This window comes from Pezoporus occidentalis, unplaced genomic scaffold (genome assembly GCF_034315485.1).
Source record: "Pezoporus occidentalis ecotype Australia unplaced genomic scaffold, CSIRO_AGI_Poc_V1 ctg268, whole genome shotgun sequence".
Classification (NCBI taxonomy): Eukaryota; Metazoa; Chordata; class Aves; order Psittaciformes; family Psittacidae; genus Pezoporus; species Pezoporus occidentalis.
Window position 1 is genome coordinate 415,654 of NW_026914589.1, and position 20,797 is coordinate 436,450.

The 20,797-nt window shown below is 41.6% G+C and overlaps 1 protein-coding gene across 30 annotated transcripts in view; it reads left to right on the forward strand.

Moving 5' to 3' along the window:
• Positions 1-20,797, forward strand: part of SORBS1 (sorbin and SH3 domain containing 1) — a 78,649-nt gene that overhangs the window by 17,617 nt on the left and 40,235 nt on the right. For 10 of the 30 annotated variants that reach the window (XM_062624472.1, XM_062624473.1, XM_062624475.1 and 7 more), the window contains 4 exons: positions 5,523-5,670; positions 10,750-10,779; positions 14,494-14,669; positions 15,466-15,529. In XM_062624472.1, the coding sequence (XP_062480456.1) occupies positions 5,523-5,670; positions 10,750-10,779; positions 14,494-14,669; positions 15,466-15,529 (418 nt within the window). Of the gene's footprint in view, positions 1-812; positions 1,623-2,177; positions 2,550-5,522; positions 5,671-10,749; positions 10,780-14,493; positions 14,670-15,465; positions 15,530-16,647; positions 16,723-17,057; positions 17,121-20,797 lie in introns of all 30 variants that reach the window. The other 20 variants (XM_062624468.1, XM_062624477.1, XM_062624480.1 and 17 more) reach the window with 5 other exon arrangements.

The window sequence follows — 20,797 nt, forward strand, 5'->3', positions numbered from 1 at the left end:
TGACAGGCATTTCTGCAGTTAGCAACCTGTATGTTGCAAAGTACTAAAACCAGTTAAGTTGTTTATTATTTACTAGGATTTCTCTGTTGGTGATCTTGATTCTGAAGGCAAATTCTTATGAATTCAGTTCATCATGAAACTTTAATTGTTCTTGTCTTCCTGAAAGCATTTTCAGGATGGAAAAATCCTGAAGAGAATTCAACAGCTAGCTTTTAGAAGGAAGAAATGCTGACTTTTTACTTAGCCAGCTGTGGCAGTCTATAATATTCACATGATGTCTGCTTTCATTAGCACTTGTGAAACTTTGCAGTGTTCATTTTTCAGCAGTGCACTTAACATGCAGAGATGGCCTAGAGCTCTGAATTTAGCATAGTGATTCAGATGTCTCCAGTGGGAAGTATTTAGTTATACAGACACGAGCCTGGGTTTTGTTAGGCAGGATGTTAAATCTTGACTCTAGCTTCACAAGGGGCATGGTGGGTGTTGCTCTGCAGGCCTCTTGAAACAATACAGCACTGAGACTTAATTAGCCAAGAGAGAGGAACGTATAGGCAGGGATTTGAGAGCTGGGTAAAGTTTGTATGCTGCAGTAAGCAGTGCTAGGAAAAACAGTGTGCAAGTGATGTATGTGAGTTCTGCACTAGCCTTCCAGATACTGTATTTGCGTTTTTGTTCTTGCTGTGTTAAAACCTGCTTAACCCAACTCTAATGATCAAATTAATTCTTTGAATTTATTTATTTTTTCCTTCCTTATTCTTTCCATTTGGTGCTGCTTTCTCTCTCCCTCTCGTCCTTCTTGACTGTCTGGGCAGGCCCTTGCTCCTCCCCGTCCTCCTCTTCCCAAAGAGGAAAGCTTTGCATGGCGTCCTCGCACTGACACTAAAGTGACCAACCTGTTGCCAGTGCCCATCATGGACTGTGTGTACCTGAATGCGCCCAAGCCTTATACGCAGCAGTGTGCATCACCAAATGCCAGTGCACGGTGTTATTTCTCATCACCTACCCCCTATGGGATGGTCCCCAGTGGGAAGCAAGGCTTGCCAGCAGGGTATTCTCCCTCTCCAGGCCCCAAAGATGAGGTGCATGCTGGGCAGCCACTCTTGGAAAGTTGCTCCTCGTCAGGTGCATTATCTGTACAACACAACCCCAACAGGGCAGATCCCAGTAGTAAGGCTGGAATGAATTCCAGTCATGAGACGAAGGCAAATAAAAAGGTCAGCAAACTATATGTAGCTTGTTTATCTAACAACACTTGCTCAGCCACATCTGAGAATTCCACTGGCACCACACATGACCCAGCAGCCAGCACCAGTTTGGGTGCTGAGCTCACTCTGGCACCAGCCACCGACATTGTTTCCTCTGTAACAGACACTGGAAAGTCTCTTCCTGCTGTTCCTCCTCCTCCTATTCCTCCCAGGCCGTACTTTTACATTGTCCTCAGTAAAGACGCAGTTAGTTATGGTGCGGGCCAACCTTCCTGGACTCAGTCATCACCTCCGCAAGCTGTGAGGGACAGAGTGCTAGAGCCCCAGAGCACAGCTGCCACAGAGGACAGGATGAGAAAAGAGCCTTATCTTACCCAGCAGCGACAGGCACCATACAAGGCAATGGGACGCAGCATGGTACATGTTTTCTCCATAATCTTGTTTTCTTTCAGCCGTGTGAACAGTTCTTTAATTCATTACAATGTTCCCTTGATGCTTTATTCCCTACCTAATTTCTGAGCACTTGTTGTGCCACTTGAGTCTTGTGGTCTTCTACTTCATAATAATTAACACCCCATGTGTGTCCCCTCAATATTCATCTATGTGTTTGTGTGTGTATGGTGTTTGTAAGGGGTTGGATTGGGCTGGCAAGGATCTTTCTATTTTAGGGAGGTGTACAAGAAGCAAACTTTGTTACGTGATTGTTAGTGCTTCTCAAATGATGGTGGATGCATTTATGCCTCACAGCACAGAATTGGAGAAGAGGGGTGGTGAAGGGAAGGAAGATCTTTGTGAAAAGCTGTGCGTATTCATAGAGGCCAGGGCTGCAACACTGAAGTATGTCTTCTGAAGGAAAGAAAATCTGTTGGGGCTTTGTATCATTTTGGGTGCATCCTTGCATGGCACTATATGGCTGCATTAGACTAAAGTATCAGTCTCCCCTGTTGCATAACAACACCTTGTTTCCTACAGGATGCTACTGCCACCACCACAACTCAGCCTGGGGTTATAGTAGTCCCCCTCCTCCAGGTTAATCCAGAAAGACAGCAAGAAGGCAGCTCCAGCACTCCACCGCCACCTCTGGTTCCTTTCGGGCAAGGCTCCACATTCCCTGAGATTGTTCGTTCTGGCTCACCCTTGACTTTTCCGACTCTAGATGATTTCATTCCCCCACATCTCCAGAGGGGCTCCCACCATAACCAAGCACCCTCCTCATCTGGCACATTACCCTCTGTTTACCCGAAACTGGCATTCTTCTCATCACCACCTTCACTTGTCCCTCCAGTCACAGGGACTTTGCACAGGGGCTTGAAGCCTGAAATTACTGGAGTCATCTCACGTACAGTAAGCTTGCCAAGTACACTCCTCGCCCTTTTCCTAAATTTGTATTCCCAGATAAAAATTACTTTCTCCTTGCAGTACTAAACTTGAAAGGGGAGTGATGACTCACTCCCTGCCAACAGCATGACAACTGAAACCCTGTTTACATCCTGTGCTAGTGCATGCATGTTGCCTGCCTTGTGCAGCTTTGAACCTTCTGTTGACTTCTTGCAAGAATATTTGACTGTCTCCTGTTGTGCTCATTCTGCAGGTGATGCACACATTAAGAGTATTCACAGGACTTGCTCAGAATAATTAATTCTGTATAAACACAATAGTTGCAACTAACTCATCTCTTCAGGCTCTTTTAATAGCATCCTTAATTGTGTCTGAATAATTTTGAAAGCAGCAACAGCAGAGCAGTTAAAGGTTAGGGCTCGCTTTCTGTTGCACTTGGAGCCACTGTACGCTTCCCACACAAATCCCTGTTGAAATCAGTATAAGACTAATGCCAGTATCCAATGACCTATAAGCAATAGTATCAGTTACTGAGCTAAGAGTCTTCCAAGTGTGTAGGTGTTACGGGATAGATAAGCAAGAGAGTATCTCTTCAGTTTGAAATTGCTGGTCTTTGGAAATTTTGAAGAATTCGATCCACATCAGTTGTAACTTGGAATTTACTGCGTTCTTCTTGGGTTAGGTGTTTGTTAATCTTTAAGCTCATCGCATGTTTTAAAAAGTCCTCAGGGACAAGGACTAAAAGTAGCTCTAAGTCGAAGTTGCAGAGGAGGCAAAAAGTACCTGACCCTCCTTGTACTGGAAGCCTTACAACCACCATTTGTTTTTGGTTTTTTTTGGACAAGCAAGAAGTTCAGCAGAAACCCCCTCCTCTCATCACGATGCCTTTTCTGCCCTCTGACTCTACAGGCATCTAGCAAACAGGCAGCTGTGAGGAAAAGAAGCAAAAGAGCAACCAGGATGATACTTTCAAAAGTTCTCAGCATTGGCCTGCTTCTGTTGGAATCAGTGGGGTTTTTACTGCAGAGAGCAACAAAAGTTTGAAGGTTTTGTCTGTGGTGTTTTGGGTTGTTTTTTTGGGGGGTCAGATTTGGGTTTGTTTGGTTTTGGGTTTTTTTTGTTTTTTTTTTGTTTGGTTGTTTTTTGGGGGGAGGTTGGTTGGGTTTTTTGTTTGGTTGGTTGTTTTGGGTGTTCTTGTTTGTTTAGTGGAGCCTATCTGCAGGCTACAGAAGAATTCAGCAGAGAGAGGAGGAGTGGAAATTTTGTTGCGTCTGATTTTCATGAGATCAGAGCTTTGAAACATTTTTGGGTATGCTCATTTCAGGCATGTAGTCACAGAGCTGTTTTCCACAATGATTCTGATGATCTTTGTTCACCAACTTTAGTGACAGGTGGGGCTGTTGAGCCTGTCCTTATCTGACATCCGTCTTCCAGGGGTTCTTTATATTTTAGTTATCAAAGTGAAGATCAAACCTCTCCTACTTCTCCTTGACTCCCACTCCTTTTCCCAAATTGCATTGTTTGAAATATTATCACAGCCAGCTAAATGGGGCTGGGGATCTCTCTTAGGGATATCTATTTCTGAAGACCATTGATTCTCTTCTGTCCACGAAGATCAGATGCTGCTTGGAGCAAGATCACCTCCAGCCATCAGAATAGGATTGTGCTTTCCTATTTCCCCTCTTGGTTGGATGGACTGTAGATGCTTGTTCTGATTCTGGCAAGTTCTTAATGATTTATCTCCAAGCACTGGTGCCAGGCCTCACTCTGTCCTCTGTTCATCCCCCTGCCTGATCTTGTAAGTCCTTTCCCCTGATGCTGGTGGATATGAAGGGCGCTGGGTTGCATTTGGCCAGAAAAGCCAGGAGTAGGAATTCTTCTGGAGCATTATTCTGCACATATTCTTTTTATTATTATTTATTTATCAGTAGTAGTATCAATGAAAATCCCCCTGAATGCTCAGCTCCGTTTTGCAGATCAGTGGCCTGCATCATTTCAGATTGGCAGTGAAGTAGGAGTGTGGAAATATGCTATGTTGTTCCATACTTTTTTTGTTTGGATGCTTATTCCCAATTAACTGTAGTTGTGTCTTTGAATTCCTTAAGAAGATATGAAAAATCTCAGCCTAAACTGACATAGTCTTAGTCATTGTCCCTTCTTTATCTTTTCTCCTTACTACCAACAAAAGCATAGTATCCCTGGACTCAGATTTTTCAAAGATGAACTAGTTTTTAAAGTCTCTTTGCTGACACAGCCTGTATTTCTACAGAACAACCAGAGCTGTAGTGATACCAAAGGTGGTTTTGAAATAAGCAAATAATGTAGCTGTATGCTTTAAGAGAACAAGAGCAGCTTGCTGTCTGTGCTCCAGCTGCAAAGCCATGATGAGTATCTTCCTTGCTACAGTCCTGCTTTTTGTTCTCGTCAGTTTTGGGGTTTTAATTTCATTATTTGAACCAGGTAGGTGTTATACTATCTCCTGAGTGACAGTGTTGAACTTATTTCTCAGACTTTACTTACCAAACCAGCTGCAATAATACTGTTTCACTACAGAATTGCATGAGTTTTGCATGCCTGATTTCTTGCTCTGAAAGGAATATTTTCAAAACAAAGGTTTGTGTGTGTATATATCAGGGGAAAGATGTCCGTGTTTTCCCCCGCCTCAGAAATGAGATACGCTCATTTCTGGCACCCTGTGTTTCCTCCAGAGAGTTTGCTGTATTAATTTAGTACCTCCTTTTGGGGTTGGAGTTGTGAAACTCAACACCAAATAATTATAGTACTGCCTTAGCAAACTAATTGCATTAACAGCGAGGAGGGTACATACAGGGAGCAGAGTAACACTCATGCTTATGCCTGTTTTACTAAAATTTGCTGTGATTGTGCTTCTCATTCAGCTTAAAATGTGGGGGGTATTTTCCAGATTTTCCCAGTGTAGCAGCCTTCTGCATGCTGCTGATATGTTGCTCTCCTTTTCAGGACCCAAGTCCTGTGCTAAATGAAGTGCCCCAGCCTGGCATTGGCACTGACTATCCAACCTCCTTCACTTCAATCAACAAGTCTTCCTCTGCCTATCCCTCAACCACAATCGTCAATCCTACTATTGTCCTCTTGCAGCACAATCGAGGTAAGGAGACATCCAATTAGATATTTGTGGCTGAAATTGAGCAACCTGTTGTGCTACAGGAAACTGGGGAATGTGTGTGCCATGGACAATTAAGTACAGACTACTAAAAGCTAGCAAAACTTAAAGTTGTAGTTAGGGGAGCATACAACAGGTGCAAGTAAGAGGTTAGAGCTGTGGGACAATGCCTATTTCTTCCTAATTAAAACCTGTGGATCCCAGCCACTCTGAGGCTGGGGGAGAGGCTTACAACAGGCTGTGGACATATGAGTAAGTTATTGCAGTGTTGTAACAGTTTGTCCCCCATCAGGCGTCCTGTCATGGTGGGAAGGGTGTATGCTCACATGTGTCAGTAGGAGCAAGGTAGCTTGAGGTAGGTTCACCTGGAAAAGGGACTGTGGTACTTCTCAGCTACTGCAGTGTGAAAGCAGCCATATTTTCAGTTACTGTGGGAGAGATTTGACTTCTGATTCTCAGCAGAATTTACCCAATAGTAAATAATCCATTTGCCCATAAGTTTGAACTTGGCAATTTCTTCCTATATAACTAGATCAACTAAAACTCTAGTAGGCCTAAAGCTCTGGGTTTACATATGAGCAAAACAATGTTGTTTGAGCATTGCTTTCTCGTGTTTACTCATCTAAACCTTTCTCTGCCTCACAGCATCTCTTTTTGAATGAATAGTTGCATCATTTTGCTTCTGGCATTAGAGGGAAACTTTGTTTCTCCTTTTTAGTGCCCCTGATGGCTGGCATTCCCCAGCTTCCTAGCTCATTGTGGGTCACTGAGGAGAGTAGCTTATAAAAGGCCACAGCAATGCAGTCCAATTTGCCTTGATTTCCAGTGGAGTTAGGAAACTCCAGAACAGACAGATTCCAGTCTACAATGCTATGACTTACCTTTTGCAAAATAAAACAAGAAAATAAGGAAATAGGGGCAAAGCCTGCACTCCTCATATTGTAGTCATTCTATAATTGCAGGCATGCATTTATGTGCTGCTTTGCAGCCTCTCATGTGTTGGTTTTTTAGTGTATTTTTAAAGCAGATATCAGTCTTGATCTTGAAAATAGGATCTTCTCTGTAGCCCAGCTGATAATAGGGGTAATGAGTGGGTGATCTCTTCCTTTTTGCCAGCATCTGAAGCAGCTTTGCTTATGTGCTTCTGAATGAGGGTGTCTGGATTCCTCAGCCGCTTCAAGAGGAAAAAATATTTGAGGCATCCTTTTTTATCTCAAAGCTTTTTGTTCACTATCTTGAGGTGGGATACTCTTTTGGTTGTTTTTTGCATTAAATCTGGAGCATTTCAGTGTGTACCACACAAGAATATTTTCTCTTTGTAGGTTTTAATAGCATGAGAGACAAATCTGTAAAATATGATGATCCACACACAATGGCTCTGAGACAACTGATACCAAGTTTTTCCGTTAACTAATCACCTTCAGAGTTACTGATTTGTCCTGTCTGATTGTCTTTACTTTGACCAGTAGCACGCACAATATTGTATCCCGATAGTTTGAAGAGCCTTCTCTCATCACATTTTTGTTGACTGCAATATAGATAATCACCTGATGAGCAACTTGATTGTGCCCGTATCTTATTCTTATGTGTGGTTTTCAGTCTTTTTTAGTCAAATTTGTAATCATATTGAACTGGTTTGACAAGGCATCTTAGTCATAAATCTGCACTGATTGTTGTGTGTCATGCCATGTATTTATTAGTAAAATCACATATAAGTCATTGCTGTTTTTTTTTTCCTGGCATTATTGTCAACTGGACAAATAGAAGTCCCAGCCATCACACTAATGCTTTTCAAAGGTTGTCACAACATTTGCTTTCTTGCTTGTCCTGGAAAAGGAAGGTTCCTTTGTATTCCAAGACATACAGAGGATGAATGTTAATGGTGCAATGAGCTGCTCTCTTGAGAGCAGAATACTGCTCTAAAACTCTTCATTACAACTTATATGAAGATGGTACTTTTCGAGCATCTGACCTCAGTTGTCATTCAGCGTAGTCCTTAGTTGCTGTTGAAGTGGAAAGATTTCTTCATCAGGCAGCAGAATGTCAGATTTTTTTATTTTTATTTTTTCCTCCAAATGCAGAATGGAAAGAGTAATCAGATGTGTCATCTTTTCTGCCCTCTTATTAACAGTTCCACTGTGTCTGTTTGGTAGAACAAGATCATTGCTAGGTTTCTGTTTATTGTTCATGTACCTCAAAACCTCTTTTTGAGTCTGAGACATTCTGTTAATTCTTTTTCTTCCATTGTCACTTTCTTCCATTTCTGAGCATATGGTATCTACTCATAGGTATACGTTTTCTTAGTTTTCCATCTTTTCATGTGTTGAAGGTTTCTTATCGTTCATTATGCTTCCATTCCTATCTAGGCTGTATCCAAGCATAGCATTCAAATTTCTAATTTCTAACACTAAACAGTGTTTTAAAGTGGTTCTCAGATGTTAGTTGTCTATTACATGTCTGTCCTGGCTGACATGATTCATATTTGGTTTCAACTTTATGGACCTTATCTATTAAAAATTGTTTGGTCTTGTAGCATGTAAAGAATTTTTACTAGTTCATGATCCACATTCACCTGAATGGTTAATTATGTTTTGTGCTGAAATCAATTCCTTCATGTCAAGATGAGGTTTAAAATGAATTCCTCTTATCTGCTATGAAATACCCTCTGAATTAGAATTTTTAAGGTCATTTTAATGCTGGCATCTGAGATCTGCAGTAGTTTAGTTAGTTTTCCAGATGTATAATGTGACTTTCTTTCTCCTCAGCAGATTATTGCCTGCTTTTTAAGGAGCTGGTTATCTTTGTTTTTGGAGTGACTGTTGTATCAGACATCACCTACTGTCCTATTTTATGCTTTATCTGCTAGTTGATTAATCTGTAAGCATGTAAGACCCTTTGATGTGAAGCTGTCAGAGACTTAGAAACAAGTAATGGCATTTGAAGCGCCAAAACTACACTATATCCTTTTTTTTTCTGCTTCATCTTAGTCGGTTGTGATGAGAGAGCTCAGAATTTTTTATACTGCATTTCAGTAATGCCACCTGAATAAGATCGATGTTTATAAACAATTCATTTCAGATCCTCTTTCTCATTCCTAGCAGCAAGGTAAGGGTATCTTCCCTTCACAATCTGTTGGTGCCTTGGTTAATCTTTGTTTTTATTTTGCACTAAGTACTTGTCTCCTCTTCCCTTTTTTTTGCTAGTTTCATGTCTTAGTTTCCTCCAGTGCTCCCTCCTCTGGGAACTTTGAAGGCATCTATATTCATTCCTTCATTGGTGCCAGCAGTTCTGTTCCTCTGCTCAACCCTTTCTCTGAGAAGCCTACAAATTTTTGGCCTTTGCTTACAGTTCCAGAGCACAAGATCAGGAGTTAAAAACTCATTTAGCTGATGTGTGCCTGGGACTTGCAAGCTGGTTCTGGTCATGCAGGAGAGTGAAGTAGATACCTCCTACTCTTTCCACTTCTATCCATCAGCAGCTCTCTTTCCTACTCAGAGACATAAGTGAAAATGAAACCTCCTTTTCCTCCTCTTCATGTAAAAAGTACTTTTTTTTTTTTTTAATGAAAAGTCTATTAATCCATTATATACTCTCCCCTATGGAGGAAAAGACAGGAAAGAGCTCTCAAGCATCTACTCTTTAAAACACATGTTCTTGTCAGGAGACCTTAGTGACTGAACATCATTCTCCTAAGTGAACATGATGGCAGAAGCTGAGACCATCCTTTACTTTCATCTTTTCCTCCTTTCTCATAATACAGCAGCCTATCCTGATGGCCTGCTTAAAAGCGTGAACCCTGAAGGAGGTAGTTCCCATCTGCTTTTCAGGTCCAGATTGCTAACCCTTTTACCTATTGCATATAGGGGTTTGTTTCATGTGATAGTAGCTATCATGTGAGCATAATGTGCACTAGCAGCTTGCCATTGGTGGTTAGCAGAGTAGAAGTGCTAGGGTTAAAGAAGAAAGCTGATAGGTGTTGGTGAGGGCACTGCGCTTAGTGAGGAGAAATATTGCTCTCCCTTGCCAAGATGATCTACTTAGTACAAGTATCTAGTAAAGGTGGGTTCTGCTAGCAAACAGCATAATCCTGGAGGATTGTTACCCACTGCAGACTTGCTTGGCAAGTGTCACATGCCACCCCACAGCACACTTACTTCCTGGGCAGGCATTGCATGGCATGATTTATTATGTTTATATAACAGGTGTGATTAATATATTAAAGTTTTTGAATCTTTGCATTAACAATATGAGCTTTGAAGAGTGTTTGTATTTTTGTATGTAAATAAAATCCTTTATTCTTTTCAAATGGTTTTCATGCTTTAAATGAAAGGATTAATTGCTAGGGAATAGAAAAAGCAGAGAACAGAGAGCTCAGGATTCTTGGTTTATTCCCAGCTGTGACTTGGGCAAGTCCTCTGGGCATCCCTTTAGAAAGCAGCTGTGAACATCAACTTTAGGGTGGTCAAACATGCTGGAAGATACCACAAATGTCTCGGTATGAGAACTCAGTAAGGAAAGACCCTAAACCAAGGGGAGCATTCAGAGAATCAAAGCCTTAATCAAGCTGTGTCTGTGTGCAAATCACCAAATCTGTGGCTCAGTAGACTGTGATGAGACTCAGCAAGCACCAGCAATGACTTGATTCTCTCCTGTATCCTTTCAAAGTGCTTCAGCATTATTGCTTCAAAATGTACTTCATGCTAACGGGTAACAGAGTTAGCCGACAAGTTGTTTGACTCTGTGAATCTTTACTGTTTTTCAAACTGTCTTCTGTCCAACTTTTTTCATTCTCTGATGTTAAAAAAAAAAAAAAAAAAGTCCTTTGTAAATAATATTGGTCACTGCATCACGAGATTTATGTTATTCCACAAGGCTGCTGTGTGGAGAAGAGACTGTGGGCTGTCACTTTGGCAGGGTACTTGAAAACAGATTCTCTTCAGCAGCTGCTGCCATTCTGTCTACAGTGTATTTCTTGCCTGTCAGAAATGCAGCACCAGAGCACTTGCTGTTTATGTCTCACCCATTTGTTCTGTATTTCTTGTTTTGTTTCTTCCTTTACCACAGAACAGCAAAAAAGGCTTAGTAGCCTGGCAGGTATGATATGAAAGGTCTGCAACCCCCAACTGCTACCTCTGATGGAGCAAAGCTGCTGCTTTGTAGGCTTGTGGAGTACCTTTAGCAAACACACTTCCCAGGAACTGCAAATGAATTAGTATAAATATTTGCCCTGGCTTAGTCTGGCTCACTTAATGTTTGATTTCAGTCTGTTATCCAAATGCTACCTGTGTTGCTGCATGTTAGTATACTAAAAACCTAAATTACTCATCTATTCCTCATAAGTCATGAGATTTACATAAAGTTTAATTGTTCCAGTTGACTTTGGGGGCTGCCTTTTGTGCCTTTAGGTTTATTCTCATGGGGCATATTATCAAGTTTCTCTACATAGCCATTAGAGTCGTGGTGAGGGGAAAGGAAAAGGAATATAAACCAATATGTGACTCTAAAAGCATAAGTATTTGTGCCAGATGTCAAGAAATAGACAATAAAATTGTAATGTGCAAGTATGCATGTGTGCTGCCATCCTTCTTTCTCTGGGCAGTTCTCTGCTCTTGTAATTGGTATGAGAGTCTGTCCCTGAAAGAAGAGCAAGTTGTTTTCCTGGCTATCTTTCCCTCCCCATGCCTCAAACAGAAGAAGGTCAGTCTGCAGTGGGCATTATAGGACCAGCACATTATGCACCACTTACCCATATCGTTATTGTTAGGTTATGGCCATGGCAGCGTAAATGGAGACGGGAGAGAGAAGAGTCACAGAGAGTGCCTAAGCACTTTAAATGTCACAAATAGAAACACAAGGAAGCCAATACTGTGTGCTCTTACTCTGCTGTGTGGGCCCTGGACTAACAGAGCCTGTCCCATGAGGCAGCTGCTGACTTGGTCCAACTTCATCCGTCAGGCTCCTTCAGCTGCTACACCAGCCTGTCCATCCTCCCTGCTGCCACCCTGCTGAGGTGACAGGCTGCATACAGCTTGCACTGGTTTCTCTCAGCTCCTTCCCTTAGTTAGGTAGTATGTCATCTGACGCCACTCAACTACAAGTTTGATACTTGCCTGCAAGTCCGGATAGATGTTTCCTGTTGGTTTTTGCTTTCGCAAGGTGTTTCTCTTAATTATGAGGAATTGTTTTCTGAACTAGAGATAGTCCAGAGCAGTTTATTAGAACCTGAATGATCCTTGCTCTGGAAGAGTGAAGCATATTGTGGCACAGCTGGGTCTGCATCTGCTCTTACCATACCAAAACAACAACACAAAGCTGCTTGTTGCCACCTCTCCCCCTACTTTTTATGTCCTATTTGTCACAGCAGTAAAACACTTTTACTGTGGAACCCCATATATTGCTGCTGCTCTTGCAAAAGGATAGCTCAGGTACCATGGAGTGTGGTTCCTGGTGCAATCTGTTTATTTGGGTGATAAGGCATCAGATTTGATGCTCTAATTTTTAAATACCTCAAAGCCTGGTATACAGCTCCATAAGCCCTTTCGAAATCATTGAAACCCCATGGCAAAAAAATAAGTATGAAGTTTAGCCTTTATTTTCCAAGTTGTAGGGTATTATAGGAAATATGTGGTGAAAGATGTCTGCTTTAGTTCCTCCCTCTGAAAAGAATGCTGTGCAGCAGGTGTCTTTGTTTGCAGCATCAGCTGAGCAGCCAAACTGGACCGGCAGCTAAGCTGATTCTCTTGGTTGAGTCCTGTGGACCTTGGAAGAGCTTTCCTGGCAAAGTACACAGGGAGGGCTTGCCCTAATACAACTGTCCTGTTAGACAGGCCTCTCCTGTCCCCAGGATTGTCAGTCCAGCACCTTCAGCAAGTTCTAAGTGCACTCTAAAAAAATATTTTTTAAATACATTTAACAGGCTGGTAGGTTTCCCACCTGGCTATACCATGCTTGATTGCTCTTAAAACTTGATGTTATAACATTAAAGATGTGAATCCATGGTTGGGAGATGACTGGCACAGGCCAGGGGTCAATTTTTGCTAAATTAAAGACTTTGCATAGATCATGGCTGGGGCACTGGGGTCCATCTGGTAAACAGCCAACCACTTTTCCAGTGCAGGAAGCCAGGGAATCAAGAAGAAATAACATATATTTACCAGTCCTGTTAGAGAAGGACTTTGTGACCTTCTCTGGTGTCAAATTCTTTGTCCTGCAGAAAATAATGATTTTTCCAGACAGAAGCTCAGGACTTGTAACCAGCAGTGACAATGATAAGTAATGGAAGAAAGCTGTGACCTTTCCTGAAGTTTGCATCCTCTCTACATCTTCATCCACATCCCAAAACCCACTTCCTTTTGGTCTTCAAGGTTATGGAAGAATGGTCTAGTTTCAGTTGCTCTTTCCCTACCCTGTTCCTAGAGGCTTAGTAAGGAGTTTAGTAATGTAAATGGACTAAATACTTCCTACAAAATAGAAAGCCCTGTACATCAGCAACATGAAAGGACCAAAAGACAGTGCACACACCTTCACAGGGCGGGGAAATAGTCTACCTAGTCTAGTGGAAGGTGCCTTTGCCTGTGGCACGGGGGTTGGAACTAGATGATCTTTAAGGTCCCTTCCAACCCTCCAACCCAAACCATTCTATAATTCTATGAAAACGCTAAGGATTTAATAGATTCTTTGCCTGATTTTGAACATGTATAAACATTATTTAATTAATTTAATTAAAGAAGATGAAGACTTAAAGTTTGATGGTAATTTCATACCAGCCACTCAAACACAAATCCTTCATGCACTGAGTTTTGCAGGGCAGAATTGTGTTTGCTCAAGGTACCAACAGACCAATGCTTTGTTATGCATGAGCCTTTCCTCTGCTAACTGCCCCTTTCAGATTTCTGCACACTTAATGGCTTTGGGCAGTATGGTGATGTGCATGTGAATAAAAGTATCTTTCTCTCTTCAATGCATGCAGTGATGTATAAATGATAGAACTTGGCAAAGTCTTGATGAGGCAGACTGTAAAATCATACATGTTTCCTCTCCAGAAAATCCACATAGAAGAAGTCATTGGCAGAGCCTAAGGGTTACTGTGCTGCAGCTCTCCAAAACATTGTAGAGCTTCAGAGCAACCTGGGCTCCCTTGGTTCTTTGTCCAGTAGTGGTGGTGCCCGCTGCTATGTGCGGGTGTCAGTTGTGCTGCGTCAAGGAATTCTGGGTGGAACAAGATGGTCTGGAGCAATTAGTTGTTTTGCCCAACCTTTATGCAGACTCATGTTCAAGAGGAATCATATGTATGCTTAAACAAAACTGGAATTTACTGTTTAAAAACTGGTTAGGGCACAGAGGTGAATTAGAAGCATCATATGTAATGAATGGGACTGTAATGAATGAGATTGCCAGGCAGGTGAGTGCAAGCTGTTAAAAAACTAATGCTCCACTACCTGATAGGATGCTCCATTAGATTGAAGTCACCAGCAGAAAGAGATGTCTAGGAGACTGTATCACTGATGTTTTTGGATGAAGAATGAGACTGCAGAGTCACTACGTAGTCAGAAAGACACAAAACACCAACCCACAGACAGTCCTTGAAACCAGAATTTTCTGTTGTCTTACATGACAGCTGAGAGGTGCTAGCCTCCTTTTGCTGCCATCAAATGTTTTCATGCTAGCTTTCCTTCAGTCCACATGTTAACCACATCTAGCAGTGGCACAGTCTGTCTCATCAACTACTTGCTAGGATTTTTGTCTTGAGTGTGGAATGTGGTGATGTGGTGAAATGCTGGCATAAGAATTGCTCATTGTCATTTCCAGATTCAGTGCCAGACAGACTAGTGTCTGATAAAGTTGATTCAGCTCTCATACGGGACAAGCCACTTAAGGAGACAGTGCCAAGTGAGAAGAGAGCAATGGAGGAAAAGAGAAGCACTGTCAAGAGTCCTCAGCACATGGCTGATACCTCTGTTGATGATATTGGCATTCCGCTGAGGGTAAGGCAACACTGAGCACAAATGTAAAAAACCTGGGCCAGATTCTGCCTACCTTAGGGGTTGGGGAATTCACTAAAGCTGCAGATTTTGCAGAGATTTAAGAGAGGACATAATTCTAGTTCCAATGTATTTTATGATATTATTTCTTATATTTTTTATTTATTTCCTATTAGTGACCTATTTCAGTCTTCTTGGGGAGTAGGGGAGGGATGTGGATAAAAACTTAATTCACTCTTCTCATCATATTTGAAAATACTGATTTCTGCTCTTTTCTTTTGCAGCTAGCAGCTAAGGGAGAATTTTGTCCTATTTTAGCTATCCTAAAGGCAGATACCTCTTTTATATGACATGTTTAATTCAGTGTTCAGGGGAATTATCGTGAAGAGAATTATTAACCTCTTTTTACAACTAGTGTCTGGAGTGACTTGAGCAGTAAATGTTTCTAAGTGCCCATTGAATACTCAGGAAGTTGATATGTATGACTAAAATGGGCAAGGTGTCTACTTCTACATGTCAAATCCGATTAATATGCAAAACCTTCTGCACAATCTACACTTCTGTGTGGGTTATAAGCAATCCATGCAAAGCTTGTATGTTAATCAATAACTTTAGTGAAGCCTGTAGTTTCATTATGTATGAGATTACGTATCTGAATGAAATCACTTGTATTTCAAAGTATTAATTTCATATACCAGAGTGTAAACCTCTTTCATTGCTGTAAGAATCCTAAGAACTTTGAAAGACTGGTAGAATTCATGGTTGTGATTATTTATGTGCATATTTATTTTTCCAATAGAATACAGACAGATCGAAGGACTGGTACAAGACAATGTTCAAACAGATCCACAAGCTGAATAGAGGTACTGTAACACAGATGTTTTTTTTATTTACTTTAAAAGACCGCTTTGATAACATTTTGTTTCATTCATGGGAAAAATTGTACTGGATTATCAAATAAAAACATTTTATGTTAACTAGTGTTTGCTCTGCACCACAGAACTCAAACAATGCATTTGAAATCTCTGAAGGCAAAGGTAAGAGAACAGTGAAGTCCAGAGGAAGGTCTGAGTTGTTCTGAAAGGTGAACTGCAGTGCCTTCATGAAATCAAGAGAACTATTTGAGATCAGAAAGTTGCTGATAATTCCATATTTAAAGAAAATAGATCCCTGAACTCCAGTTTTAGCAGCTAAACCTCATACACACACGCACTTTTAAAGGACAGTAGGTTTTGCTCTGTGAAAAAGAGGAATTTTTACACTGTAAAGCTTGATTTGAAGCTCACTGAAACTAGTTGAAAGGTTTCCATTGGTTTTTTTGGTGAGCTCAGAATCTGAACTCTGCTTTTTTTCAGAACCTCAATTTTTCTCTTTTCAAAACCTCAGATTGTGGTGATCACTTGCAAACCATGTAATGGTGTACTCTCAGGGGATCCCCTACTTCGGGGCACTTCTGTGCCTGGCTGCTGATACACTCATGTTTTCTTCTGTATGAAAAATGGCTGCAGTAGCAATTGAAAACTACTCTCTGAACAGCCTGACATGCAGTAAAATGCAGTTCAGAACCATGCTTACATAATAAAACACAGAGCATGCAAAACTGGAGCTGTATTTGCTGCTACAGGTGCTGTCACAATGAGCTTTATGCATAGGTAGATGCTGTGTTATACTGATTGGAATGTGATCCTAATCCTCGTGGTCCTAACAGAGGTCCTTCAGCTCAGCTTTAGAAGCTCAGCTTTGGAAGCTCAGTTTCAGAAGGAGGAGAATTATTTCAGCCCCCTTGGCTTCCAGACTCTCTCATAGGGCCCAGACATGCATGGCAGCAATAAGCAAAGAGGCATCTAGGTTGTGTCATGCTAGAACACCAGCATGAAAGAGACTGTTTTGCAGCCAGCTTGTATGGATTCTTGTCTTGCCCTTCTTCCCCTTTAAATCTGTCCTCTCTGTTCTTTTTTGCAAATTACGTTCCTCTCCTTAGACACTCCTGAAGAAAACCCTTATTGCCCTACCTACATATTTCCTGAACTTCCTGAAATCCAGCAAAAAACTGAAGGTACCAGAAGTTTAGTCAGAGTATCTGTTGTCTTGTGCTTTGAGTTAACTGTACTATAGCACCCTAATAGTAACTAGATTCAGGTTCTAGAGATTTCTGTTAAACCACGTGTTACACTGGTTGGAAATTCAGTTATGCCCACTATACCTTCTTCTGTGATGCATAAAATAACAAAATCTTTGCTAATCCATTGATCTTTTTTTTAAAGTATGATGCCATTTAGTATCGTTAAAGTAGGCAATAAAATCATACGATGATAGGAAATTGGGGGATGAAGCAGAACCTCCACTTTTACTGTGGATAGTTTCAAAATCCACTGCTTTTCTCTGCTGCAGAAGACAATCCTTATTCTCCTACATACCAGTTTCCTGCATCTACTCCTAGTCCTATCTCTGAAGGTAATAATAAAGGACCATATATATTTTTCTGCACAAATGCTGCCTTACCCATTTATTTTCTTCCTGGAGTTTTTTGTAGTTGCTGAGCATTATGCTGCCTCATAATGATTTGCTGCACCCTAAGCATTGCCTTGACTGTATGATGCCTTTTTGGCTTTGCAGTGTTCCTCTGGCTTTGTAACTAGTATTTGACTAATGCTACTTGGGGTTTGCTTGGTTTTATGTGCTTATCAGTTCTATTTAGCCATGTGCATGCAGTGATTATTTAACATGCTTAGAATGTTGACTTACACAGAGATGTGGTTTAACTGAGATTTCTCCCACCACCCCCCCCCCCCCCCCCCTTTGAGATCAGTGTATTTCTTTAATTATTGGCTTCTGGTTTTGAATATTAACACAGTATTAGGGCCAGACCCAAAATGCCACTGAAGTCTATTGGTAAAAAGGCTGCTTGCTTCAGTGGGTTTTGGGTCAGTCCCTCAATGTAGTCTTTTAAAATAAATATAACTTGGTGACATAGGTTCAGGGCTGGCCTTAGGTGCACTTGGCATATCTAGGCAAGGACAGAGTTTAGTAGTCTCATCAGTTCATCTTGCAAATATATGTTGTCTTTACCTGATCCTCTTCGTGTGCTCAGCAGATTCCTTTAAACTTCATGCACAAACCAATATTATTTGCAGTCATCTTTCAGGGGTGGTGAAATAGCATCTCTTGCAGTGATAATCGTGTAACTGTGTGCGTACACATGAAAACATATATATGAGAAACACTGGAATCCGCTGCATACATTGGACATAGGGAAATTTACTGATTGGGAATTTACTGGTGACAGCCTTGCTGACTTGGTAGTGCTTTGGTGTCACTTTAGATCCTGCAATTTAGGAACTTGCCTACTTAGCCTGTGCCTCAAGCCAACCCTGGTGAGACTGTTAACCATTTCATTCTATGTTTATATTAAACATCTGGTGGGTACTGCATAAAAATGCATATGCATACAATATGGGTTCTAGCTGAGATGCTCTAAGAAAACCTGGAGATGTAACGTGTATGTCACTGTTAAAATAGATGTGGATGAGTGTCACTCAGGTTTCTAAGATAATTGCTCATTTCTTGGTGTAATGTGTAGATGAATTTTGCAGAGTCCTGTCTTGCAAATCATAATACAGTGTAAATTATTTTCTATTGGTAGAATGGTATGTGAATATGGATGAGAGAGAAACAAAGAGTCTCAGTAACTAATTGATAATGGAGTTCTACAGAGATACATTTTGCTCTTTTTTGAAATAACATAGTTTGCAAAAACAGTGGTGGTAACATATTGAGTCTGGTTTACTGTCCCCTATACACTTACAAATGTGCATATGAAAGTAATATGCTGGCTTAGGTAGTTGGAATTTTCTTGGACCAAACAATCGATTTTTATTCTCAATATGTTAGGAAATGTTTCTCTAATATTTGCTTGTATTCTTTCCTACATAAAGAATCCAGAATATCTGTTGGGTTGGAGTGCATGTTTCATGCTTAGAAAACATTTCAGAGTTACATACTCAATGGTAAAGTGTTTTTAAAAAGATGGGCTGAAGCCTCAGTTCCATATAATCAGTGGTTTTTTGCTTTGGATTAGAAACATAGAATTATAGAATAGTTAGGGTTGGAAAGGACCTTAAGATCATCAAGTTCCAACCCCCCCTGCCGTGGGCAGGGACACCTCACACTAAACCATGTCACCCAAGGCCCTGTCCAGCCTGGCCTTGAACACTGCCAGGGATGGAGAATTCACAACTTCCCTGGGCCACCTATTCCAGTGCCTCACCACCCTTACAGTGAAGAATTTCTTCCTTATATCCAATCTAAACTTCCCCTCTTTAAGTTTTAACCTGTTACCTCTTGTCCTATCACTGCAGTCCCTAATGAAGAGTCCATCCACGCATCCCTATAGCCCTCCTTCAGATACTGGAAGGCTGCTATGAGGTCTCCACGCTGCCTTCTCTTCTCCAGGCTGAACAGCCCCAACTTCCTCAGCCTGTCTTCATATGGGAGGTGCTCCAGTCCCCTGATCATCCTCATGGCCCTTCTCTGGACTTGTTCCAACAGTTCCATGTCCTTTTTATGTTGAGGACACCAGGACTGCACACAATACTCCAAGTGAGGTCTCACAAGAGCAGAGTAGAGGGGCAGGATCACCTCCTTGGACCTGCTGGTCATGCTCCTTTTGATGCAGCCCAGGATATGGTTGGCTTTCTGGGCTGTGAGCTCACACTGCTGGCTCATGTTCATTTTCTCATCAACCAACACCCCCAAGTCCTTCTCCACAGGGCTGCTCTGAATCTCTTCTCTGCCCAACCTGTAGCTGTGCCTGGGATTGCTCCAACCCAGGTGTAGGACCTTGCACTTGTCATGGTTAAACTTCATGAGGTTGGCATCAGCCACCTCACAAGCGTGTCCAGGTCCCTCTGGATGGCATTCCTTCCCTCCAGCGTATCAACCGAACCACACAGCTTGGTGTCATTGGCAAACTTGCTGAGGGCGCACTCAATCCCACTGTCCATGTCAGTGACAAAGATGTTGAACAAGACCGGTCCCAACACTGATCCCTGAGGGACACCACTCATTACTGGTCTCCAGCTGAACACTGAGCCATTGACCACAGCTCTTTGCGTGCAGCCATCTAGCCAGTTCTTTATCCTCCGAGTGGTCCATCCATCACATTGATGTCTCTCCAATTTAGAGACAAGGATGTTGTGTGGGACAGTGTCGAATGCTTTGCACAAGTCCAGGTAAATGACATCAGCTGCTCAACCCCTGTCCATCAGTTCCGTAGCCCCATCATAGAAGGCCACCAAATTGGTCAGGCAGGATTTCCCCTTAGTGAAGCCATGCTGGCTGTCACCAAGCACCTTGTTTATTTTCATGTGCCTTAGCATGCCTTCCAGGAGAATCTGCTCCAAGATTTTGCCAGGCACAGAGGTGAGACTGACTGGTCTGTAGTTCCCCGGGTCATCCATTTTCCCCTTCTTGAAAATGGGGGTTATATTTCCCTTTTTCCAGTTGTCAGGAACTTCACCTGACTGCCATGATTTCTCAAATATGATGGCCAGCAGCTTAGCAACTTCATTCACCAGCTCCTTCAGGACCTGCAGATGGATTTCATCAGGTCCCATGGACTTGTGTACATTCAGGTTCTTAAGATGGTCTTGAACCAGATCCTCTCCTATGGTGGGCCCAAGGTCTTCATTCTCCCAGTCCCTGTGTCTGCCTTGACAGGTGTGGTCAGAGCATTGATGCATAGGATCTCCTCGAAACATCAAGATTTAGGCTCTCTTCTAAAAACACTACAGTCTCTCTAGAAACATAGAAAATATGGCCAACCCATGAAAAAAAAAAACAATACCAACCACCTGCAGATTCTCAATGAACTACAGGGGAACAGTCTCTTCTTGTTATAACAATCAGATTTTGAAATTACAAACTGGTGATACCTTGCTCCATTAGGGAGGGTCCCATAGATAGAATGCAGCTCTGATAAATAATACTTATTTCTGATTCATTCTTTAATCTTTATCGAATCATTCCAGATTTCTAAGTGTCAGTATTCCTTGCTATGAAAAGAGAAGAAATGTAGACACTCTTTATAATATACTTGAAGACAAAGCATACCTATTTTCCATATTATTGTA